Raw genomic sequence first — 27,134 nt, forward strand, 5'->3', positions numbered from 1 at the left:
CAGTCTACTTCCTAACACCAAAGGAATTCTACTAACCCGTGCCTAAACTTATCTAACCTACTCATGATTAGCATATTCAAAAGTGTCTATTTACCCTATATTAGTGTTAAAGATCTATAGCTGCCTTTATCCTCCTCTTGTGTACAAAACTATATTCGCCTTAATTGTGGGTGACACTCACAACCAGCCTGAAACTTTGGACAGCTCCTCAGAAACAGAACCTGCATTAAAACCTAGGTTGTGATTAGATGAATTAGTACATTCAGTCCTTGTATGCCGTTAATCTTGTGGTTGGTGTGATAGTCTCTTTCCCACCAACCTCCTGCCATGACTGCTGCCTGGATGGAAGGTGGAGCTGAGACACTAATCAAGACGGCGGGGGTGGGGGGGGATTTATGGGTGCTCTTTGCTCAGCCTATATAACTCCAGTACTTAACAATCTTATCTTATCTTTTCCCATCAGAATCCCCTGTGATTAGGAATCACTCAGTAACCCATGATCCCCAAAATTCACTTTCCATTCTCTCATTCCCATTCACCTCAACACTACCACTCCAAGGCCACATTCTATCCCTTTGTGCCCCTTCTACTATGCCCTCTGGAACTCTTCTTCCATAGTTAACACATTTCCTTTCATTACACCTCTTCCTCTCAAGCACTTGACATATACTTGCACTTAGAGGAACCTGGTTTTCCCCCAAATAATACTAATACTCTTAGCTACTCTTTCTAGTATTTGCTGTCCTTTCTCTTATATACTTGTTGACATATTAGATCCTAGAAGAGGGATCAGAATACTTTCTCTCCACTCTTTGTAGCAGTTATCTATTGGCCCTACAGTATTTTCTCTCCTTTCTCAATGGGTTCAGTATTTGATTCACAGACTTCCTCTCCATCTGAACTTTGGCCCTAGTACCAGGGGATGTCAACATTCAAGTTGCTGTCCCCTCAAAAACCTTTAGACTTCTTTTCTACCTCAAGTCTGGCCCTAATACTAGGAGATTTCAACATATGGATTGCTGTCTCTTCAAATACCCTAGCCTTCCAAGTCCTCAATCTTTTTAACCTCCCTGACCTTCTCCTCACTCCACCTGAATTACACACAGGATGATTGGACCTTACATATCACCACAATCCACAAGTGTTCTACTTCAATGATCAAACACTTTGAAATTCCTTTATCAGATCTTGATCTCTTATTATTTTATCTTTCCCTATCCCTTCTTTCTCCTAAACATATCTTAACAGGATCTTCAATTCCTTTACCTCTCAGTATTTTCACTGCTGGCAAACCACTACAGTATCTTTGCCAAGAAAACCTCAAATGGGGTCACAAGAGTCAGGCATGACAGAAAATGACTGACCAGCATCTACACCATTGGCGTCAAACTCAAATAAATATGGGGACCACAAAAATCTCATCTGACTATATATTGATTCCAAAATGTAATGTTATCAAGGTATAGCCAAGATGGTAGAATATAGGTAGAATTTTTGCTGAGTTTTCCCAACCTGCTAAACAACTTTTAAAAAAGCATGTCAAATAAAATTCTGAGTGAGATAACAATAACAAAAAGTCACAGTAAGATATTTTACTAGCCTAGGACAGCTCAGGAAGACAGAAAGAAAGGTCTGTGGACACAGTAGTGGGGGCTAGGTGGGAGCATGGCATTGTGGAAGCAATATTGGCAGTAGAACTTGAAGGTGATGGCACCAGTAGCATTCAGCACTCAAGGATAGTAAAAGGAATAAACACCTGGTCATAAAAAGGGGACCCCAGAGCACTGGACTCAGGACTGGGCACCATTTGGCAGCTCCTTCACCCATTATCCAGTCTTGAGTCATAGCTGCAGGGCCAAGAAGAGCAGTTGAGGCCTGTGGTGGTGAGGGAGCAGAGGTCCTGCCTAGCTAAGGACCAGAGTGCAGACCAAGAGGATAGTGACCAGGACTCTCCCTGGATCACACCACCTTGGAAGCACCAAAAATCTATATGTTCCTAGATTTATCCACAGAAACTCAGGCTAGACATCCCCCCACACCTCTGAGAAAGCAGAGTCCAGCTCTAACATAAAGTCTAAAGTCAAGAATTAGGCTGGAAAAATGAGCAAACGACAAAAAAAAAAAGAACCCAACCACAAAAATCTACTATGGTGACAGAGAAGCTCAAGATACAAACTCAAAAGAAGATGCCTTGAAAACAAGCAAAACCTCAAAGAAAAAATGAATATTGGACACAAACTCAATAAGAATTCCTAGAAGAGCTAAAGAAATATTTAAAAAGAGCAAAAAGGGGGCAAGTAGGTGGCACAGTGGATAGCGCATTGGCCCTGGAGTCAGGAGGACCGGAGTTCAAATCTGGCCTTAGACACATAACACTCGCTAGCTGTGTGACACTGGGCATTTAGTCACTTAACCCCAATTGCCTCACCAAAAAATAAATAAAATAAAAAGAGCAAAAAGATGCTTTTAAAAATCAAATAAGGGCAATAGAGAAAAAATTGAGGAAAAATGAGAGCAATGAAAGAAAATTTTAAAAAAAGAATTAACAACTTGCTAAAAGAAGTACAAAACCTCATTAAAAAAAAAGAACTCCTTAAAAATCAGAATTGGTCAGTTAGAAACTAATGACTCTATGAGACATCAAGAAACAATAAAACACAGTATAAAAACTAAAAAATATAAGAAAATATGAAAGATCTCATTGGAAGAATAACTAACTTGCAAAATAGACCAAAGATGGATAATTTAAGAATTATTAGACTACCTGAAAGCCATGATAAAAAAAAAGAGCCTAGATACCATATTTCAGAAAATTGTAAAGGAAAACTGTCTAGCTGTCATAGATCCAGAGGGCAAAGTTGAAATTGAAAGAATCCATCAATCATTTTCTGAAAGAGATTCTAAAACAAGAACTCTCAGGAATATTATAGCCAAATTCCAGAGCTCCCAGATTAAGAATAAAATACTACAAAGTAGTCAGAAAGAAATAATTCAAGTATCATAAAGTTACAGTCAGGATCCCACAAGCTTTAGCAGCTACCATGATAAAGAAGTGGAAGACTTAGAATATGATATTCTGGAAGGCAAAGGAGTTTGGATTACAATAAAAAATAACCTGCCTAGCAAAACTGAGTATAATCTTACTGGAGAAAAATGAGTATTTAAAGAAACAGAAGAATTTTAAATAGAAAATTTGACATTCGAACACAAGACTCAAGAAAAGCATAACAAGATAAACATGAATGAGAAAACATAAGAGACTTCAAAAAGGTTAAATTTTTTACATTCCCATATGAGAAGATGATACATGTAGCTCCTAAGAAATGTATCATCATTAAGGCACCTAGAAGGATTTTACTTAGTGGAAAAGCATGTGTATGCATCCATTATGTTGGGTTGATCTCAAAAAAATAATGGAAGAGTGGAAAAAGAGAGATGCACTGGGAGAAAGGGAAAGGGTGAGGAAGAAAAGGGAAAATTATCTCACATAAAAGGTGTAGAAGGAAGAGTTTTTATAATGGAAGGGAAAATTAGGGGGAGCAGGCAATGCTTGGACCTTATTCTCATCTGAATTTGTTTAAAGAAGGAAGTATATGAATATACACATACAGTTGGCTGTAGATATTCATCTTACCCAACAGGAAAAAAGGCAGCGAAGGGGCTAAAAGAAAGAAAAGACGTAAGACGGAGGGTAGATTAAGGGAGGCAATGACCAAAAGTGAAACAGATGGTTGAGCAGGGGACAGAGTAAAAAATAAAAGGATAAATAAAAAAGAATAGGATGGAGGGAAATTCACAGTTAGCAATCATAACTGTGAATGTGAATGGGATGAAATCTTCCATAAAATGGAAGCAGATAGCAGAATGGATTAGAAACCAGAATCCAACAAAATGTTGTTTACAAGAAACTCACTTGAAGCAGAATGATACACACAGAGTTAAAATAAGGGGCTGGAAAAGAATCTATTAAAAAAAAAGAATCTATTATGTGTCAGCTGAAATAAAAAAAAGCAGAGGTAGCAATTATGATCTCAGACAAAGCAAAAGCAAAAATAGACCTAATTAAAAGAGAAAATCAGGGAAACTACACTTTGCTAAAAGGTACCAAAGCTAATGAAGTAATATATAGTAAATATATGTGTGCCAAATGGCTATCATCCAGATTCTCAAAAGTTAAACGAGTTATAGGAGGAAATAGACAGTAAAACTACAATAGTAGGGGACTTCAATTTACCCCTCTCCATCCTAGATAAATTTAATCATAAAATAAACAAAAAAGAAGTTAAATAAATGAACAGAATTTTAGAAAGTTAGATATGATAAACCTCCAGAGAAAACTAAATGGGAATAGAAAGGCATATAACTTTTTCTCTGCTATACTTGGCACCATCAAAAAACTAATCATGCATTAAGGCACAAAAACCTCACAAACAAATGCAGAAAAGCAGAAGTATTAAATGCACCCTGTTTGGACCATAGTTCAATAAAATTTATATTCATTAAAGGGCCTTGGAAGCACAGATTAAAAATTAGTTGGAAATCAAATAACCTAAAACTAAAGAATGAGTGGAACATGTTGTGGGATGACTAACTTTAATAGACTTAGCTCCTTTCAGCAAGGATCTAAGACATCTCCAAAAGTCTCATAATGGAAAATGTTATCCACATCCAGAGAACTAACTATGGAATTTGAATGCAGATCAAAGCATATTATTTGCTCTTTTTTTTTCTTCTGTTTTGTTTTGTTTCTTCTTTCTTGTGGTTCCTCCTATTGGTTCTAATTCTTCTTTACAATATTACTAATATGAAAATATCTTTAATAGCAATTATATGTAGAGCCTATATCATCTTGGGGATGGAGGTAGGAAGGGAGGGATAGAAAAATTTAAAACTCAAAAGCTTATGGAAGTACTTGTTGAAAATTAAAAATAAATTAATTAATAAAAAAGAAAAAAGATTGAGTGGAACAAGGAACAAGTCATATAAATTATCAATAATTTCATTAAAGATAATGATAACAATGAGACAACATATCAAAATTTGTGGAATGTAGCCAAAGCAATACTTAAGTGAAATTTTATATCTCTAAAAGTTTACATTAGCAAAAGAGAGAAGGAACAGATCAATGAACTGGGCATGCAACTTAAAAAACAAGAAAAAGAACAAATTAAAAGTCCCCCAATTAAATACCAAATTAGAAATCCTAAAAATCAAAAGAGAGATTAATAAAACCAAGCATAAAAAATCATTGTAATAACAAATAAAACTAGGAGCTGGTTTTATGAAAAAAATCAATAAAATAGATAAATCATTGGCTAACTTGATTTTTTTAAAAAAAAAACACTAAAATACCAGTATCAAAAATGAAAAGAGTGAATTTGCCACCAATGAAGATGAAATTAAAGAAATTATTAGAAGTTATCTTGCCCAACTATATGCCAATAAAACTGGTAAGCTAAATGGAATGGATAAATAGTTACAAAAATATAAATTGCTCAGATTAACAGAAGAGGAAATAGAATGCTTAAATAACCCTATCTTAGAAAAAAAAATTGAAGAAGCCATAAATAAACTAAGAAAAAGTACCCAGGACCAGATGGATTTATAAGTGAATTCACACTGAAAGTTATGAGTTAGATTTATATTTTCCTCCATTTGTCTCTTAATATTGTTTTTTTCAGGTTATGATTTTTTTCCATTTCCCTCTTCAGTTAATCTTTTTTAAGATGGGCTTATTCACACTGACTTGCTTCCCTCACCCCCAATCCCCTCTTCCCATTTCTTACCCCTTTTCCTTTAGAGTTTTGCTAAGTAGTTCCTTTTTCTTTCCTGCTTTTATCTGGTTATTTAATCCTCCCCCTCTTTTTTCCCTTCGGTCAAGTAGATTCCCCCTCCTCTCCTACCTCTCTACTAGTCTTATTCATTAGTTTTCTAAATTTCATTTTTTGTATGTGTCCTTTTCCAGATAGGATTTCTCTTCCTCACTCTCCTAATTATCTATCCTCTTTGTCTATTCTAGACCCTCATTCTCTGGTACATGGCCCCTACACCTAACGAGTCTCTCCTTATTCTCTGCTTTCCTCATGGAACCAAAACTTCTGATGTATCCATTCTGGGATTTTCCTTCTAGGCAGTTTCTGTCCCTGCCTTGTAAAGCTTGCCCTGAGGATTCTCTTTTTCCATTGTTCCTCATACCCAGAAAAAAAAAAAAAAAAAAAAAAAAACAGTCCTAGCAAGTGACAGAGAGAACACTGACTGCCTCATGCCAGGACCACCCACTCCATCCTGTTTATGCAGCTTACCACTGACCAAAGACCTAACCTCTCCCCAGGTCACCTTCCTTCCCCATTTGCCTCAAAATCTCCTCCCTGGGTCTATGTTCTCCCTGACCCCAAGCCACCAGTTACCCACAGGAGCTCCAATTCCCCCTCCCAAGGCAGGAGAAATGGTCTTTTTGAAGCACTAAATCTCTGAAGACAATACCCAGTGCAAGGTCCCCATCTCCTTTCACAGAACATCTCTTCATCCATAGGAGCATTAATTAGTGACATCCTTTCTGCTGTACCGCAGTTCTAAAGCCACTGTCCTTTAAGTTCAGGTTCGATGTTGGGAGGAAGTGAGGCACTCATTAGTCACTGAACATTTTTAAAAAGGAGGAGGTTTACTTTGCCCTAACAAATCCAAGAAATGCAACAAGGATTCAGGGGCACTTAGTTTCTATGGACATGGGCCTCCTCATCTCCATCTAGAATCACATCTGTTCAGTCAATCATCTGGGTATATTGACTTGTGTGGTCACAGGGTCCCATCGAGTCTGAGAGCACAGAGCCCATATGACTTAGGCTTTTTATTGGCCCTAGTCTAGGAAGCTGTAGCAGAGAAGCTGAGGCCCATTAGGTTTTGTAGGGGAAAGAAGCTTTGGGGCAACTAGGTGGCGCAGTGGATAGATCACCGGCCCTCAGGAGGACCTGAGTTCAAATCCAGCCTCAGACCAAACACTTGACACATACTAGCTGTGTGACCTTGAACAAGTGATTTAACCCTGATTGCCTCACTAAAAAAAAAAAAAAAAAAAAAAAAAAAAAGGAAAGAAGCTTCACCAAAGAAGCCATTAGGGAAACTGGGGCCAAAAGAAGATGTGGGAGCTGTGTGTGAGATGCAGCTCTGTCAGGGTAAAGGGAGCTGTGGCAGAAAACTGCTGTCCAATCACATATTACCCCTGGTGACAAGATCCTAATGGGCTTGTAAAGGATCTTCCACCATTTAAATAACTAGACAGTCCTCCTGTTATGGGTAGTAGTAAGGCAGGGAAAAAAAGGGGGTGGGAGCAGGGCACAAAATAAAAACAAAATAAAAATGTTGAAGAATGAAAAATGCAGAAGTCCTAAGCCTTTCTTTCCTCCTTCAGAAAGAATAAGTCTCAAAGTCTCACAGTCTAGTTTATGTGATGAGTGATGTTACATCTTTGAAGTTCACAGGGAGTCTCCTAATGCAAATTGGTGATGATAAACTAGAGCAGCATCAAGAGCACTGGAGCCACAGAATAGATGACATCCCAGTATAGTCACAAATATCTTCTCCTAGTATGAGGTAGTGATGATGAACAGGAGCAACTCCAGCAGTATTAGTACCTCTGCATAGACACTTCTAATGATTAACAATTCTTAATCCAAATCAGAGTTAGCTGCAGTAAAGTGGCTAAGAGTTAATAAGCCTCTTGTACACACTCTCCAGATCTAAGCTGATAGCTAGGCTTTCCCTACCACCAGCCATTCGGTATTCCTCGGCCTATCTGCCAAAATCTCCCCTTTGCTGAGAGCTGTATCAAGGGAATTATACAAAGTCTTTGCCCCCACCCCTCAAGCCTCTGTGGAGGGGCTGCCCCCTTCTTCCACAGTGTCTAAATAAGGACTTTCTCTCACTCTCATCAACTGATTCAGAGTTACCACCAAGTCAACTAAAGGATCTCCTTTTTTCCAAGTAAATACACATCAACTATAGTTATATAGCAAAAATTTCACCTCCCCCACACTATTCGAAAGCAAGACACCTCTCCATAGTACCATTCATTGGTTCTTCAAGCCTTTTCTGGGTATAAGTTCCTTGAACCACTTCAAAGGAAAGGAAGACTGCCAGTTGAGGGGAACTCCAGGCTGTTTGGAACTCTCTGAGAGGGCTTGAAGTTGAGGAAGGGCGGGGCAGCTAGGTGGCACAGTGGATAGAGCTCCAGCTTTGGAGTCAGGAGGATCTGAGTTCAATTAGGGCCCCAGATACTTGACACTTACTAGCTGTGTGACCCTGGGCAAGTCATTCAACCCCGATTGCCTCACTAAAAAGCAAGAAAAAAAAAAGAGACAAGAAGTTGAGGAAGGGCTAGAGAGAATTAGTTAAAACTATGTCCAAACACAGTCCATTCTTTTTTTTAATTATTAACATTTTAAAAAATTAATTTATTTTGAATTATCAACAATCACTTCCATAAGCTTTTGAATTTTAAATTTTTCTCCCCGTCCCTCCTCACCTCCCTCCCCAAGACGGTGTGCAATCTTATATAGGCTATACATATACATTCCTATTAAACATATTTTCATATTAGTGATGTTGTAAAAAGAATTAGAACTAATAGGAGGAACCACCAGAAAGAGGAAACAAAACACAACAGAAGAAAAAAAATAGGAAATAGTTTGCTTCAATCTGCATTCATACTCCATAGTTCTTTCTTTGGATGTGGATAGCATTTTCCATCACAAGGCCTCTGGAGATGTCTTAGATCCTTGTATTGCTGAGAAGGGTTAAGTTTATCAATATTAGTCATCACTCAACGTGTCTGTTACTGTGTACAAAGTTCTCCTGGTTCTGCTCACTTCACTCAGGATCAGACCATACAAGTCTTTCCAGGTTTTTCTGAAGTCAGCCTGTTCCTCATTTCTTATAGCACAGTAGCATTCCATCACATTCATATACAATTTGCTCAGCCATTCCCCAATTGATGGGCATCCTCTCAATTTCCAATTCTTTGCCACCACAAAAAGAGCTGCTATGAATATTTTTGTACATGTGGGTCCTTTTCCCATTTGTATGATCTCTTTGGAATATAGCCCTAGAAGTGCTATTGCTGGGTCAAAGGGTATGCACATTTTTATAGCCCTTTGGGCACAGTTCCAAATTGATCTCCAGAATGGTTGGATCATTTCACAACTCCACCAACAATGCATTAGTGTTCCAATTTTCTCACATCTTCTCCAACATTTATCATTTTCCTGTTTTGTCATGTAGGCCAATCTGATAGGTATGATGTGGTATCTGAGAGTTGTATTGATTTCCATTTCTCTAATCAATAGTGATTTAGAGCATTTTTTCATATGACTATAGATGGCTTTAATTTCTTCATCTGAGAACTGTCTGTTCATATCCTTTGACCATTTATCAACTGGGGAATGACTTGTATTCTTATCAATTTGACTTAATTCTCTCTATATTTTAGAAATGAGGCCCTTGTCAGAGAGGCTGGTTGCAAAGATTCTTTCACAGTTTTCTACTTTCCTTCTAATCTTGGTTACGTTGGCTTTGTTTAACACAGTTCATTCTTAACAGTTCTTCTTGGAGCCATGTAGACTAGAGCTCAGCCAACTGGAAGGAAGAACTTGCTAGGACATTTCCTTCTTCAGGTACCTCCTGTTACCAGATTAGTGGCTGTTGTGCCATGCCTCCCTTTGTAGCAGATGGAATCATTGCATAACCAGGCAAAATAGCATTTCTTAGGAGCCTGCCCCTTATAAACTGGGGTCCACTGGGCCTTTGGAGGAAACAAGGTTCTGATGGAGTATGGGCCCAAGATGGGCCCCCAAAAAAACCCCTTCCTAGAACCTTTTACCTGGTCGAGGAAGTCTAGCAGTCTCCTGAGGTTATTCTTATTCCTATCAACTGGATTTTCCTTATTGCCTAGGCCCAATCTCCCAATTCTTTGTCACCCTAATTAAGCCTAGCTCTCCATTGTCTATTCCTGGATAGCTCATTCAACCTCCCAGACACTCCCATCTAGATTCTCCCACCCTCCCCCAGTCACCCCAACTTCAAGATCCTCCCTAAACTCCTCTTCCAGTCACCCCAGCTTACTGGCCACTGCCATCAAGACAACTGGCCACTCTCATCAAGACACCCCTTCTCCCAGCCACCCCCACCCCCGTCACCCCAAACTACTTGGCCACTCCTAGATCTCTCCCTTGGTCTTTCTGGATATAAGATCCATCCTGGTTACCATTTAGGGGATGAGACTTCCTTATGCCTGCCCAAGTGTCACAAATGGTTAGATTTCTTAACACTGTGGCCTATATGGCTTGTCTTTAATAAACTTTGTCTTTGGCTGAAAGAAGGCTTGGGTCAAATTCTTTTGCCCAGGACCCGCCTGTCGAGATTTTAGGGTCCCCCTAAACCTCTAGACTTCAACAGTTCCAGAGTCTGGACTGGCATAATCACCGCCTGTTTGTGAAGAATATTAACACCAAAAGGACCAAGCAAGCATGATTTCCAATGTACAATTTCCATTTTGTAATAGAAGCCTCCTGTGCTCTAACCATCTTCCTAGAGGAACCAACTTTCATTACCCAAACTATAAGTTGATTGTATGACAAAGGGTGATTGTATGACCCAGTGTTATCTTTTCAGAAGCCTCTAGGGCCCAATAAGATGAAAGCAATTGCTTTTTAAAAGCAGTATAGTGAGTGGCTACTCTGAGGAACTTGGAGCTCCAGACTCCTAACAGTGGCTTACTCTGGTCACATCTTGGTGCCGTGCCAAATTTCCACTTTGCCTGGTTTTTATTGACAGAGATCTCCAGAAACAGTTCTTTTGGAAGAGATTTCAAGGGGAGAGATTGCTAGACATCCTACTTTACGTCTTCCACTGTAGCCTGTTTTGGATCCTACTTGAAAGACACTAACTTGTGAGTGACTTCATAAATCAGGGTTATCAGAATATCCAGGTAGGGAATGTAGGTTTTCCAAAATCTAGAGTCCAGTAAGTCTCTGGGCTTCTTTCTTAGATTGAGAGAAAGCAAGTGTCAGTAGCTTATTCCCAGCTGTGCCTGAAATCCTCTGGCCTTTCCTCACCTACTCTGTGCCCCAAAACTTGACTGAGAGAGCTGGACCCTGGATTTTCTTAGGATTGATTTTCCATCCCTTTTCTTTCACAAGGGTCACTATCTGATCTAGGGCTTCTGCCACTGTGGCCTCATCCTCGTCAACATTATGTCATCAGTGTAGTGGTATGCACAGATGCCTTCAAGAAAGGAGGCTTCTTTCAGATACCTCCACCATAATGCCTGCTATAATGAAGCAGTAACAAGAGTTCATGTAGCCCTGTAGAATGATGGTGAAGGTATATTGGATTCCTTCTCAGGTGAAAGCAAACTGTTCCTGACTAGTTTTAGCCACAAAATAGAGAAAAAAGCACTGGCAAGGTGATAGCCCTATGCCCTCTCATCCTGGGCCTGAGTTACCTGGTCTACAGCATTGATGATATCAGTAACACCTGTAGAAATCAATCTGATAACTAAGCTGCTGGGTACCATGTGCCTTCCTGACACATAACACAGGGTTGTTGGAAGGGGATCTTGTATAACTAAGTACTCCAGGTTTCTTCATCTCCAACACTAGAGACTTGATATTACATAGTGTAAACTACAGGTTTACAGGTCCCTCATGCCTTTCTTTTCACTTCTCTCTTTTCTTACTATTAGGAGACACCTTGTTTTCCAGGACTAAGGCCCAGCAAGCAAGCTATGCCCCTGAGTTTGGCATGACAACAGTCCTTTGTGCTCTCCCTCTAGATGAACTCTGCTGCAGCTAAATTACAGAATTGGCTCAAACCAGCCCCAGGTGGTCCCTGAGCTCTGACAAGCACCTTTAGGAACCACATTCTGGTCATGAAGTCCTGCTATGAATAGACTTTTTGTCACTAGGCAAACTTGCCTCATTGTTGCTGTTCTTCACTGCTTGGTTCTCTGTCTAACCACAACTATATGTATCAAGGCTTAGCTTCACTGCCTTGGGGTCTCCTTGGTTCTAGAGGAGATCCTAGCACAATTGTCTAGTTTCCCTCCTCCAACAGAATAAAGGTTTTTTGCCTATAACCTCTGTGGCTCTTTGATAATTTATTTTCAGGGTTGACAGTTGTGTTGCAAGAATTTCCAGTGTCATACAGTTTTCATACACTTTTTCTCTCATATGCTTTTCCTTTAGGCACTTCACCCCCTCCCTTGCAGAGGATGTCAGGGCTAAAAGGTGTTGCACTTTAAACTTCCACAGCCTGGGGAAACTCTTTGCCTCCTTTTACAGAATGAATTAAAAGTGTTACAGCCACCAAACAAAAGATAGAGAACATTATGAAATGCAAAATGGATAATTGTGATTATATTAAATTGAAAAGTTTTTGCACAAAGCCAATGCATCCAAGATTAGGTGGGAAGTAGAAAACTGGGAAATAGTTTTTAAGATCAGTGTCTCTGATGAAGACCTCATTTCTAAAATATATGGAGAACTGAATCAAATTGATAAGAATACAAGTCATTCCCCAATTGATAAATGGTCAAAGGATATGAACAGGCAGTTCTCAGAGGAAGAAATTAAAGCTATCTATAGTCATATGAAAAAATGTTCCAAATCACTATTGATTAGAAAAATGCAAATCAAAGCAATTTTGAGGTACTACATCACACCTATCAGATTGGCCAACATGACAAAACAGGAAAATGACAAATGTTGGAGATGTGGGAAAATTGGAATACTAATGCATTGTTGGTGGAGTTGTAAAATGATCCAACCATTTTGGAGAGCAATTTGGAACTATGCCCAAAGGGCCATAAAAATGTGCATACCCTTTGACCCAGCAATAGCACTTCTAGGGCTATATTCCAAAGAGATCATACAAATGGGAAAAGCATACACATGTACAAAACTATTTATAGCAGCTTTTTTTGTGGTGGCAAAGAATTGGAAATTGAGGGGATGCCTATCAATTGGGGAATGGCTGAATAAGTTGTGGTATGTGAATGGAAGGGAATGGAATGGAATACTATTATGCTATAAGAAATGATGAACAAGCAGACATCAAAGAAACCTGGAGACTTACATGAACTCATGCACAGTGAAATGAGCAGAACCAAGAGAACATTGTGTTGGGAGAATTTTCCCATGGGAGTTCTAGCTTCTCTTGGCAGAAGCTGAGGGTCACAACCTGTTGCATGGCAAAAACAAGGAAGTCTCATAAGACCTCTCCTTTGCTGACATGCAGCTCCCACGGTTGGCTCGGCTCTCCTCTCATTGGGAGAAAAGTCTTACTCATACCCCTGACACGAGGGCTGCAGGTGTCCAGCAGACTTGGTGATTGACTATCACGTGGAGATCATGCTTTGATCAGGTGTTACTAGGGATATAAAAGAAAGCTACTAGCACTTACTTAATAAATGGAGCTTCTGCTATCTTGCTGTCTCCCACCTCATCAATGCGCCTCCGGGTTAAGAGTATTGAGCTGGTCTCATGCTCACCACTGCAGCAGCCGCGTCAACATTGTACACAGTAACAGCCATGTTGTAGGACGACTGACTTTGATAGACTTGGCTCTTCACAGCAATGCAAAAATCTAAGACATCTCCAAAAGACTCATGATGAAAATTGTTATCCACACCCAGACAAAGAAATATGGAGTCTGAATGCAGATGGAAGCATACTACTTGCTCTCCTTTTCCTTTGTTGTTTTGTTTTATTGCTTCATTCTTGTGGTTCCTCCCATTAGTTTTAATTGTTCTTTACATCATGACTAATGTGAAAATATGCTTAATATGACTGTATAAGTAGAGCCTATATCAGATTGCATGCTGTCTTGGAGGGTGGAAAGAAGTGAGGGGAGAGAAAATTTAAAACTCAAAATCTCACAGAAGTGAATGTTGAAAACTAAAAATAAATAAATTATCAAGGAAAAACATAAAAGTGTTACAGCCTCCTGAAGAGACATGCTCTTTGTATTTTGGTTGGGACTTAAAGGAAGCCAGAGAGGTCAGTAGTTAGAGTGGAGGAGAGAGAATATTCCAGGTGTGTAGGACAGCCAGAGAGAATGGCAGAAGCAGAATATGAGTCAGGAGAATAAGGTGTAAGAAAACTGGAAAGGTAAGAGGCTAGGTTATAAGGGACTTTGGATGCCAAACAGAATGTAGTGTTTCATCCTAGAAGCAATAGGAAGGTATTGGAGTTTATGGGGGGGAAGGTGTGTGTTTGTGACATGACCGGACCTGTGTTTTAGGAAAATCACTTTAAGTGGCTGAATGGAGAATGGATTGAAGTGGGTAGTGACTTCAACCAGGCAGACCCATTAGTCTCATGTCTCCTATCTCATCAGAAAAGGAAGCCTCTGGGTCAGAGACCATAGGGTGGGTTGTTGGCTGGGTCCCCATACTCCCTACACCCATCAGGAGAGAGTTCTTCACTTGGGCAACCATCAGCTCAACTAGTTACCTTTTGGCTTTCATTATAAGGTCCCAGAAAGCCCAGGGCTCTGTCTCTAGCTGCTGAATGGGCTGGCCCTGTTTACTTTTAGACTATGTTGACAATCCAGTTTATGCATTATAGTCGGCGATATCCAGGGAATGCTGGCCTTGGCAATTTCTTTACCCTCCCAGGCAGCCTCCTTCATCACCCACCAAGCTAAGTCTGCCTGAGAGGGAGTCTGTTGCCAGTTCTACAGAAAGGACTTAAGAGAGCTCTAGTGACTGGGAGCCAGACAGTGTCTCCATCAACTAATACCACCCTCTTCCAATTTGCAGGTCTCTTCCCCCAACTTAGCCACAGTGTAAGCCACGAAGCCACAAGACCATCTCTCTTCCTAACCTGCCAAGAGCATGCCAAATGTGGTAGGTGTGGATCCAAAGCCAGCACTCTCTTAGTTCAGGTTTGATGTTGGAACGAAATCAGGCCCTCATGAGTCACTGAAATTTTTAACAAAGGAGGAGGTTTACTTTGCTTTAAGACAGATACAGAGGTACTTAGTTTCTCTAGACCTGGCCCCCTCATATCCATGTGGAAATGAATGTTTGGTAAATCATCACGTTATAGGCAAATTGCCTGGTATCAGGCTCCTAGTCTGAAGAGGCACCGAGTCCATATGGTTTGGGTTTTTTATTGACCCTGGGACAGGATGCTGAATTAGAGAAGCTGGGGCCAATTAATTTTTTTTAATTTTAATTTTTTTGGTGAGGCAATTAGGGTTAAGTGACTTGCCCAGGGTCACACAGCTAGTAAGTGTCAAGTGTCTGGTCTGAGGTCATATTTGAACTCAGGTGTTCCTGACTCTAGGGCCAGTGTTCTATCCACTGTGCCACCTAGCAGCCTACAATTAGGTTCTGAGGCAAGGAAGTTTCACCACGGAAACCACTGGGGAAATTGGGGTTGAAGAAAGATGTGGGGATTGTGTGTGGGGAGGAAACTGCTTTTCTATCACACCCTCTCACCACCAAAACAAAGCTTCTTCCTCTTCACTTACTCCTCTGCAAGATCTTTTCCTGAGAGACCACAAGGATAATATCTTCCTCATTGCTAGCCCTCCATCTGACCTGAGTACATTATACACTTTCCTTTATTTTCCTCCTCTCTCTTCTTTGATGCATCCTTCAATTTTACAATTTTGTCCCACAAAAAAACACTGATTCATCTGTAGGCCCAGGCCCACCTCCCCACCATTACTTCCACCTGATTTCTGCCTTCACCCCTGTCTGCTTGTATACATTTAGAAAGAAGTTTCTTACTGGCCTCTTTGCTGTGCATGTTGCTGTACTTGGCAGCTACATTTATTTATCCCCCTTCCATTTCTGCTGCCTAGAGTATTTAAAAAGCAAATAATCTCTTCTGTTTTCTAAGAATGTTTCTAATGCTTCTTTATTGTTGAATATTCACCTTTCTTCACTTGTAGTTAAGCTCGGATTTATAGGGCAGATCACCCTGAGTTGTATTTTGAGCTCCATTGATTTTCCTGCTTCCTCTTGAATTTTCTGGTGGATGCATTCCCAATCACTTGTCCTTTCTTTTGTTTCTTTGAAACTTACCATGATAGATTCAAATTTTTCTACTCTGACAATTATTTCCTTTGGGAGAAGCATAAATTCTGCTTTCAGAATTCTCATTTCTCTTTTAAATCACTCAGGAACAGTGTGTTCTGTGTTCTCTACAAAATCCAAAGGGTGCTCTGTTTCATCAAGTGCTGAATCATCTTTCTTTGTTTTACAGTACTTATTCATAGAAACCTGAACTCATTTACTAGATCTGGAGCCCATGTGTCCTTCTGTTGCTAATGTCTTCCCTGTTGGCTTATGTGCTTAAGTTCAAGATCTTTGAATTTTCTTCCTCCTGAGATCATTGGTAATTTCAATCTTTTTCTCCTTATTTTCCTTTACTGCTCACTTTCTGACTCCTTCCCTTCTGATAGTGGTTTCCCTGGTGGCTGGATCTCAAAGTATCTGAACCTCTTCCCATGCTCAGCAGCAATTTATGGTTCACCAGCCTAAGCTGCCACCCCAAGTAATCTTGGGGGGTACAGAACTCTTCCACCCCCACAAAAAATGGCATCCTGTCCCATTGTTTCTCAGTTCTCTGGCCCAGCAATATAGAATGCTACAATGCTGGTGTTATTACAGCCTGGATTGATTTCTGTCCTTTGGAGTTTGGATCTCCAAGGCTCTGTGAGGAGTTGGGGAGGGAAGATGGTGGAATTTAAAAAACAAACAAACAAACAAATAAGGGTTTTAGTGGATAGCAAGTTCAATATGAATCCACTGATTGAATGATAAGGCAGTCAAGATTGCTAATGTGATCTTAGGCTACATTAAGAAAGATCCTTGTCTAGGACTAAGAAGGTAATGTCCCTCTAACTTTCCAAAACTAATTAGCTTTTCCTGACCATCACATATATGTTGTTCCCCCCATTAAAGTATTCTTTGTTTTTATCTTTCCAGTGCTTTTGGCACATAGTAAGTGCTAAATAAATCCTATTTTATTCATCCATTAAAAAAAAAAGGATTTCCTAATGATACCTGAATTCACTAGAAACTTAGATGGGTCTAGAAAATAGTGGCTTAAAAATATTACATAGAAACATAAAATATGGTCGCCTTTGTCTAATGGACTCATACCCACCTTTTTCACCTCACCAATTCAAGACCAGTTGTAGGATTGTTGCTTTTTTTTGAGGCAATTGGTTTTAAGTGACTTGCCCAAGAACACAGTTAGTAAACATCTGAGGCCACATCTGAACTCAGATCCTCTTGACTCCAGGTCTGGTGCTCTATCTACTGTGCCACCTAGCTGCCCCCAATCGTAGTTTGTACAGTTTCAAAATTAGTTTCAAATAGCTAAAATCTAGCAATTATGTATAGATTACATTTTTGATAATGTGGAGATTATAAAATACTTGTTGGACTTCTTTTTAGAGAAAGGAGTTTATGTAGTAATATGCATCTTGCTTCTTCTTGACTCTGAGGAGCTGATGTGGGCAACAAAGTTTCTTGGTATAGACCCAATTAAACATCTTGGTCACTATATCACTATGCATCCCCCATCTACTATGGGTAATACTGGATACAGGACATGACTACAATATGGGCTTGGACCAGGTTGAATGAAAACAGACATCTAGCATTCATTACAATTAGCAAGAATATTTAAAACTAAGCAACCAGAACATGAGGATAAGCAATGTTCAGTAATAACTCAGTTAAGTACTTTTCAAAATTTTACTAATCTTAATAAATGTTTAGAAGTCACTTTTGAGGTTGCTTAATAGTTGGATGTGTTAAAATTGTATCTTGTTCTGGTCCTCCTGAGCACCCTCTCACATTTTGGTCAGTAAGTTTTAGCAGCAAATAAGACTGCAAAGGGGAACCTGGAAATCTTGTACAAAATGTTCCAAAGAACAAAGATGCATAATTTACAAATTTGATCATATATTAACTAAAATTCACATCCTGGCATTATGTGCCAAATCAGGGAAAACCATCTAGGAGCTTCTTATCAAAGTTTTGGTCCTATGATACGTAAATTCTACACAAAAATTTCAGACCTGCTCAGCTCCAGACCAACAGAACACCAAATAGATAACTTTGAGATGATAACTTTGAAGTTTTTACCAATAACTCTGGGACAATGATATGTTAACAAACTAATACCACAGACAGGAGTTGTTCCCCCCCCCACACAAAAATGAGACCCTAAACTCCTGTCCCACTGACACTCTTTCATCTCCATTAGATCCATGCTGCCTAGTGATTCTAACTCTAATCCAGTTACGTATGTGATATTCTGATTCTCCGTCCCTGTCCTCTTCCTCAAACTGTTACCTTCATGATCCCATTTGCCTGTCGCTGAGCTGCACTGTCACCTCTGTATCCTTGCACTTTTTGCAGCTTGTCTCTGTGCTTTATTAAAGTATGATTGCTTTTGGAACTATGCCCAACGGCTATAAAAGTGTGCATGCCCTTTGATCTAGTAGTACCACTCCCAGGTTTATATCCCAAAGAGAACGTAAGAGAGGGAAAGATACCCACACATACAAAGATATTTATAGCCACTCATTTTGTGGCAGCAAAGAATTGGAAATTGAAAGAATGCCCATCAATTGGGGAATGGCTCAACAAATTGTGGCATATGAATGTAATGGAATACTATTGTTCCATAAGAAATGGTGAGCAGGCAGATTTCAGAAAAACCTGGAAAAACTCACATGAACTGATACTGAGTGAAGTGAGCAGAAGCAGAACATTGTACACAGTAACAGCCACACTGTGGGATGACTGACTTTGATAGACTTGGCTCTTTACTGAAATGTAAGAATCTAAGACAACTCCAAAGGAATCATGATGGAAATTGCTATTCACATCGAGAGAAAGAACCATGGAATCTGAATGCATATTGAAGCATACTATTTTCTCTTTTTTGTTTTGTTTTCTCTTTCATGTGATTTTCCCCTTTGGTTCTGAGTCTTCTTGCACAACATGACTAACGTGGAAATATGTTTAATATGATTGTATAAGTTATAGCCTATATTAAATTGCATGCTGCCTTGGGGAGAGGGGAGGTGAAGGAGGGAGGAAAACTTGGAACTCAAAATCTTATAAAAGTGAATGTTGAAAACTAAGAATAAATTTAAAAAGTGTGATTGCTGCCCCTTTGCTACTAATCATGTCTTTCCCTGCAAGGACCCAAAGAACCAGGTGTTCCTGCCCCTATTTCATAAATTATCAACTTACAAAACAAAAAACTACAAACCAATATCATTGCTGAAACATACGTTCTTACTGTGATTAAAAAAAAATGTCTAAGATAAATGCTTATTTCACCCTTCAATGGCTGTGAGAAAGCCCTTAAGTTAAAAACAAAGCCTTGTCAGTGTATGTAATTTTGGCCAAGACCCTTCAATCTAGTCAGAAATCCAGGCAGTTAGGGGAGGAAGCTTTCTTTCACATTGATACAACAGTAATAATAACATCTATATAGCGCTTCAAGGTTTGCCAAGGGCATTGCAAGTAGTCGTCTCCCGACCCCCATGCTTCTCTGTCTCACTTCTCTTCCTTCTGGCTTCTACAAAGTCTCTGCTGAAGCCCCACCTTCTGCACGACGCCTTTCCCAGTCCTTCTTCAATCTTGGTGACTTCCTTCTGAAACTACCCCTCATTTTTCTTGCCCATATCTTGTCTGTTCATAGCCGTTTGCAAGTCGTCTCCTACATTAGACTGCGAGCTCCCTGAAGGCAGGGATCCTGTTGCCTTGCGCTTGTACCCACAGCGCTTGGCACGTCGCCTGACACAAACGCTTGGCCAGCCGCCTTCATTTGATCCTCCACAACCCTGGGAGGCGGGTGCTTGTTATCCCTATTTTACAGACGAGGAAACTCTAGCCGCGGGCAGCCAGGGTTGGCCGGAGGGCCCGGGCCGGGAGGGGAGGCCGCGGGCTGGGACGAGCTCCACCGGGCGTGTGCCAGCAGCCTGGTCCCCCCCCGTCGCCTGCTCAGGCCAGAAGACGCGGCGAAATCTTGTCACCTGAGCCGACCCCCACATCAAGGCTCGCGGGGCGAAGGGAGGCCAAGGCCATTCAGCCCGCGAGAAGAACTAAAGCCCACACATCCGCCGCCAGAACGAAGCCGCCTGCGGGGCCCCCGAAGCTGATAAAGGGCGTGAACGTCCCCGGATGGAAGATGGCAGCGGAGCGACGCTCTAGCAATGTTGGGACCCGCGCCGCCACTCGATGGCCGGAAGTCTTTCGGACATGCGGAAGCGGAAGTTTAGGTGGTCGGCGACCCGGATTGTTTGCTGCTGTCTCAGGCCAGCCGCGGAGAGGAACCGGTGCTGCTGGACGGGGCGGAGTGGGGCGGGACAGGACGGGAGCGGAGCGGAGCGTGTCAGCTGCTCACTGGAGCGGCAGCCGCAGCAGCTCCCGCCCTCCCGAGCGCCGTCGTTGTCACGGGCGGAGCGTGAGTCCAGCTCCGGGATGAACAGGAGGAGGGAAGGAGGCGGCGGTTGTGCCGCAGTTGCGCGCCGGGTGACAGGTACTGGGAGGGCGGGTGGGAGGCGATGTGGAGGCAGACCGGGATGGGGCTGGGGGAGGGGGAGGGAGCGAGGGCTGCTGTGCCGTGGCCGGGCCAGCGACTTAGGCGGCCTGGCCGCTGGCCTCAGTTTATTCTCTTCGTAGAATGGGCGTCGCAGAGGGTGCATCAAGTGGCGGCTTGATGGGGAAGAGAAGGAGATTGGCGCGTGCACGTGCTCCCGGGCTGCGGGCAGAAGGTGTGAGAGGGTCCGTGGACCCTGTTTGCTAGGTCACCTTGAGCGTGTACTGTCTCCGTGCCTCAGTTTCCTCAGCTGAGAGGTGGAGTTCTTAATGACTTCCTACTTCTTATCCAGTTCTGGCAGGAGGGAATGGTTTCCAGGCAAAGCTTTCAGGGGAAATGTTGTGAATCACTTAAGTGTTGTATAATTAAGTTGTTAACTGTTAACAGTTTTTAAGGGCTTCGATATCCACTGTTAAAAGTACAATAAAAGTATAAAAGTGGGGAAAGCTGTTAGCAAACGTTTCTATAGCACTTTAAGGTTTGCAAAGCACTTACATAGGTTGTTGCCTTTAAGCTTAATAGCAAGCCTGTGCTATTATTATCCCCGTTTTACAGATGAGTAAACTGAGGCCAAGAGCAGTTAAGTGACTTTTCCAGTGTCACACAGACAAGTGTCTAAGTCACAGTTTGAATTCAGATCTTCCTGATTCCAGGTTCATCACTCTATCTACTTCCCTACCTGATTTTAGACCAAACTTTATATAAGCTAACGGTGACTTCCAGAGGTTTGGGGGCTGGACTTGAAAAGGTCTCCATCCTTTGGAAATGATGAGGCTTTAAATAAAAACTGGGGATGCACATTGCTTCTTTAATCTCATCCCTTAGTTTGTTAGCCAGATGTTGGATAATGAGGTTTCATTTTCATATTGCAATGACCTGACAGAGGCTTAAAGTCTGTGCTGCCAAAGAGAATCATTTCTGTGATCTGGACTTGTCTTTTGCCTCAGATATAAACTTAATAGCGTTTTGCATCTTTTGCCAAGTTTGGAAGTCAGCATATCTTTTCTTCGTATTTCAAGTTCGTATTATTATTTCATTAAGTACAGACACAAAGGGAGATTTTCAGTCCGTTAACAGTGAGTGGTGCAGTTTTGATCCCAGAATGGCCTTGTAAAAAGTGTCAACTTTTCATGAAGAATTTTTGAAGGCCTGCAGTCGCATCTTGTTATAGTGATTCTGCTTCCCATTATGCTTGCAAATAGTCTGTAGAATTTGTCTTAGTGATCTATGGCACTACCACTAGTTAATTAAACTAAACAAACAGCACTTTGTACAGCAATTGAATATCTTGTTTTCAGTTGCCATTAATACATGTTTGTAGAAATGCCATGCATGTAACTTTCAATTTTCATTGAAATTGTAAAGCATCTAAATAAATGGTTGTTGCCCCTTATTCTGATTCCCCAACAAAACAGATTTGCCAATTAAATAACACTTTGTTTTGATTTTTATTCACAGAAAACCAAAATTATGACTTAAGAAATAACCCTCCCTATAATGTTCTCTTTTTCATTGGGCTTTCTTCATCTATGTTGAAATCCAGTTAGTAAAGTGAATCTAAGTTGTATTTGCATGGTTTGGCGCTACTGTTTAAATAAATCTGCGATAATTGTAATATTAAATTTTTATACTTATATTTTTCAAGGAATTCAAAGCACTCCCCAGAGTGTTATTAACAATATTAAATAGTTGTTTATATAACACTGGCCTACAAAGTCACTTTTAGCTCAGAATTCATGATTATAAGATTTCTTAAGGTTCAAAAAGGTGACAGGGCAAATAATTTTTGTCAGAGCCAAAATTCAGTTTCAGGACTTCTTATTCCGTATTTAATGAACTTCTCATTCCACCAGGCGAATCTCTGTCCTCATTGTATCTCCCTGAATATTAATAGTGGGAAGATACTGCTTTCATTTTACAGATGAAAAAATTGACCAGTATTCGAGAGAAAGTGATCTCTCTAGGCCCAGAATTTGTCAGTGCTTTGCATTTAGGAGGCTATACCACTGTAGTGTTCTCAGTCCTGTTACGTCAAGTTGCAAGTTACTGATTGATGAGAAAGCTTTGTATTTCTAAGATTGCACATGTTGCCACTCACACTTCAAGAACTTTTGAGAGGAAAAATTTACTTAGTAAACTAAGGTTTTTTGTTTGTTTTTGCCAGGCTTTTTACTGTATGTCGTGTGTGATAGTAGGAACCTTCCCTTTCCATCCCTCCTCCACTGTAACAGGTTTTTACTGACTTTTTGTTGAAGAATCAAGAGTGAGGCAATCTCTCTTCTGAGAACCATTATTCTGTAATTCATACCTTTTCCATCCATTTCTGTCCCCCCCTCCCTTCCTATCTTAGTTCATTAAAGTACATGGACTATTTTTATTGTAGTGCCAGGGAATCTCAGGGTACAAATTGTATGTAGAATAGATAAAATTATAGATATGTAAACTTATTTTCTTCCTTTAGTATGGCACAGTTTAAAGCATTAATACAATTTATTCCAAAAAGCTGTCCATTTTCACTACCCTCATATTTTCCCCCAATCCCAGCCCCTGTCCTTTCTTAGCAATTTATCCCATTTCCATTCCCCTTCCCACTCCCACCACACCAAATCCTAGCTTGAGTTTCCTTTTTTAAATTTCCTTAGATTGTCTCTCACATTTGACCCCTTGACTTCAGGTTATAATTGCTCATATCTTAGGTATTTTTAGTCTAAACTTGTTTCCCCCATTTTCTCCCACTATTTTCTCATAGCACAACCTGGATTCTCTTACCCTTTCTAAAAGGATTTGAATACCAGTGGTGGTAACCATCTTAGGACTTTCAACTTCCCCATTAGTATGTTTTAACTTTTTAAAAATTCAATTTTATTTTCAGTTCCAATGTCCTTCCCTCCAACACCCTTCCCCAACCACTGAGAATGCAAGAAATACAATACCTGTTCTACCTACAAAGTCATGCAAAAGCATTCCTGCGTTAACTGTGCTCTGCAAAAAGAAAAAAAAAAACAAAAAGAAAGAGAAAAAATATATACTTCAATCTGCACTGAGTTCATCAGTTCTCTGTATGGAGGTGGATAGCATTTTTCATCATGAGTGTTTTGGAATTGTTGTGGATCATTGTATTAATCAGAGTAGCTAAGTCTTTTACAGGTGATTATCTTTACAATATTGATGTTACTACATAAATTATTCTCATTCTGCTCACCTCACTTTGGATCAGTTCATATAAGACTTCCCAGGTTTTTCTGAAACCATCCCCTTCATCATTTCTTAATTCCATCACCTGCATATTCCATAACTTGTTCAGCTGTTCCCTAATAGATGAACGTTGCTTCAGTTTCCAATTCTTTGCCGCTACAAAAAGAGCTGCTATAAATATTTTTGTACATATAGGTCCTTTTCTTTTTTCTTTGATTTCTCTCTCTCTCTTTTTTTTTTTTTTTTTTTTTTTTTGCGCAAGGCAGTAGTGTTAAGTGACTTGCCCAGAGTCACACAGCTAGTAAGTGTTATGTGTCAGAGGCTAGATTTGAACTCAGGTTCTCCTGACTCCAGAGCTGGTGCTCTATTCACTGCACCACCTACCTGCCCTCTTTTCTTTGATTTCTTTGGGGTATTGTACCAACTTTTTAAGGTTACATATCTAGGCTTTCGTTTCTAGGCTATTGTTTCTTCCCCATTATTCCAGGCCTAGCACAAAGTCTTGTACGTGGTAAGTGCCTTGTTCTTTACTGAATTGAATCTTCAAGCAAATGGTATAATGTTACCATCTACAACCTAACTGTAGTGTAATCTTTCTGGTTTCAGCTAAACCAGTTATGTTTTTATTTTAGGAAGTGTAAATTTGTCATGTTTTAATGACATAATTGACTATATAAATAACAAGAATAACAAAATTCTGATTGTATCAGTAGGTGCAGAAAAAGCTTTTGATAAAATCCAATACGTATTTATGCTAAAAAAAACATTAGGAAACACAGAAATAAATGGACCTTTCCTTAACGTGGTAAATAGAACATATCTAAAACCATGACCTACCAAATCAACAACTTCCAAATCTGTACCAGTTTAAGGCATCTTCCTCCTCCTGCTGCCAGCCCAATTTCCCAATGGAATGTGGAGAATCTTCAGTGCAAAGAAGAGCAACCCTCCCTTTGAGTTCAAGTCTTCCATCTCCTGCTGCACCTGTGTTTTGAGGGTAAAAGAGTTGTGCTTTTTGTTTAATGATGAACATTTTCACACCTGGTCATACCTTTGACATGCCAGTAACTCTGAATTCCTGTAGATCATCATCCCAACCCAACAACCCAATATTCTCATTCCCATCTCTCTCAACTAAAGTTTTATCCTGACTCCATCCAGTCCTTCCACTGTGCCCTCTGGAATGCCTGTTCCATAGGCAACATACTTCTTTTCATCTTAAATTTATTTCTTTCCCATTCATTCCATCAGCTAGCTCTTATTGATACCTGACTTTCCTTAATGATATAGCCTCACTGGCTACCATTTCCAGTACTGACTGTACCTTCACCCATTCTCCTTGGCTCTTTGGTCAATGTAGGGGAGTTGGAGTATTCCCACGTCCCATTGCCACTTCCAGGTTCTCCTCCTATTTCCATCACTCCGGAACCTCTCTTCCTTTGAGGTTCATATCTACTGCCTAATCAAAATTCTGGTACCTGTTGTTTACATACCCTTGGTCCTTCCCCTTCCTTCCTCAACCAATTCTATACAATTTTTCTCTCCTTCCAACTCTGGCCCTGATTTTAGAGGACTTCAACATACATATTGATTTTCCCTCAAATATCCTAACCACTCAGTTCCTCAACCTGCTCATCTCCTTTGAGCTAATCTTCCACCTTACCTCAGCCACACACTAAGATGGTAATACCCTTCCTTGATCTTGCCGTCACCCAGTCCATGTTTAGGAATTCTGAAATTTCTTACACTACCATAATCTATTGTCTTTTTACCTGTCTCTCTCTCTCTCTCTCTCTCTCTCTCTCTCTCTCTCTCTTTCTCTCTTTCTCTCTTTCTCTCTCTCTCCCCCCCCTCCCCCTCCCTCTCTCTCTTCTCTTACATAACCCTACTCTTCATCCACACTGTGACCTCCAGTCCCTTGACTCCTCAGTTCTCTCCCAGGCCATCTTCTGCACTAGCCACTCTTGCCTCTTTTCCCCATCTTTATCCCTTGGTGAACTAATTGAACTCTATACTCTCTTGTTCACTTGAGTCCCTAGCCTCCTTATCATATCTCAGGATTATACTCAGCCAGGCCTCAGCTTTGGATCACTCCCACTGTTGCCTTCTTGCCTAAACACATGCTGCTAAATGAAAGTGGATGAAATCACATACTGTTCTGACTAGGTCCACTATAAATTTATGTTATATAATCTCAACCGGGTCCGCACTGCTGCTAGGTAAGTCTTCTGTGTCTTCCTTAAAAACTCACTATCCCATTCTCCTCAACAGCTCTTCTAAACCTTTTCATCTCTCCTCAAACCTCCCCATCCCCTCACTCTCTCAGCTGTGAACCTTGCCTCATGTTTTATAGAAAAAATTGAGGCCTTCCACTATGAGCTCCATCTTTTCCTGTTACTTATATGTCTTCAGCCACTATCTCCTCCTTTATTCTTGTTTCACATGATGAAATGGTCTTACTTCTTACCAAAAAGCTAACCCTTCTTCTTGTTTAAGTGATCTCGTTCTGTCCACAGATTGCCTTCTCTGTCCTCACCACTCTTCCACCTATTTCCTTTTTTAAAATAGTATTTTATTTTTTCCAATTGTGTATAAAAATTTTTAACATTCAGTTTTATAAAAATTTGAGTTCCAAATTTTCTCCCTCCTTCCCCTCCCCTTTCTAAGAGGGTAAGTAATTTGATTGTGTGTATGTGTATATGTGTATATGTATATATGTATATATGTGTGTGTGTGTATATATCTATATCTATCTATCTATATATATATCTTTGACTTATTTTCAATCTCTCCCTCTCTCCTGGCTCCTTTCCTTCTGCCTGCAAACACGATCATCTCTCCCCCATCCTAAAAAAAAAAACCACTCATTTGATCCTTCCATCCTTGCTAACTGTCATCCTATAGCTTTCTTCCCCTTTGTACCTAAACTGCTTGAAAAGGCAATCAATGTTAGGTGTCTTCACTTTCACTCTTCTCTTTTCTTAACCCCTTACAATCTAACTTTATTATTCCCCCCAAATTTCTGTCTGCAAAGTTACTAATGATCTTCTAATGGCCAAATACAATGGCCTTTTTTTTTTTTTTTTTTGCTTTTTGTTGGGGCAATCAAGGTTAAGTGACTTACCCAGGGTCACATAGCTAGTAAATGTCAAGTGTCTGAGGTTGGATTTGAACTCTGGGCCTCCTGACTCCAAGGCTGGAGCTCTATCCACTGCACCACCTAGCTGCTCCACAATGGCCTTTTTTCAATCCTCATTGACCTCTCTGCAGCTTTTGACACTGTTGACCAGGCCTACTTGA

General features: G+C 40.4%; 1 protein-coding gene across 1 annotated transcript in view; it reads left to right on the top strand.

Moving 5' to 3' along the window:
- The first annotated feature begins 20,005 nt into the window (after positions 1-20,005).
- Positions 20,006-27,134, top strand: part of UGGT1 (UDP-glucose glycoprotein glucosyltransferase 1) — a 98,533-nt gene continuing 91,404 nt past the window's right edge. Inside the window, 2 exon segments of the mRNA XM_027854658.1 lie at positions 20,006-20,475; positions 20,478-20,579. Coding sequence (XP_027710459.1) covers positions 20,229-20,475; positions 20,478-20,579 — 349 coding nt within the window. The 5' untranslated portion in view covers positions 20,006-20,228.

Source organism: Vombatus ursinus, unplaced genomic scaffold, assembly GCF_900497805.2.
Source record: "Vombatus ursinus unplaced genomic scaffold, bare-nosed wombat genome assembly UNPS02010548.1, whole genome shotgun sequence".
In the NCBI taxonomy this organism is placed as follows: domain Eukaryota; kingdom Metazoa; phylum Chordata; class Mammalia; order Diprotodontia; family Vombatidae; genus Vombatus; species Vombatus ursinus.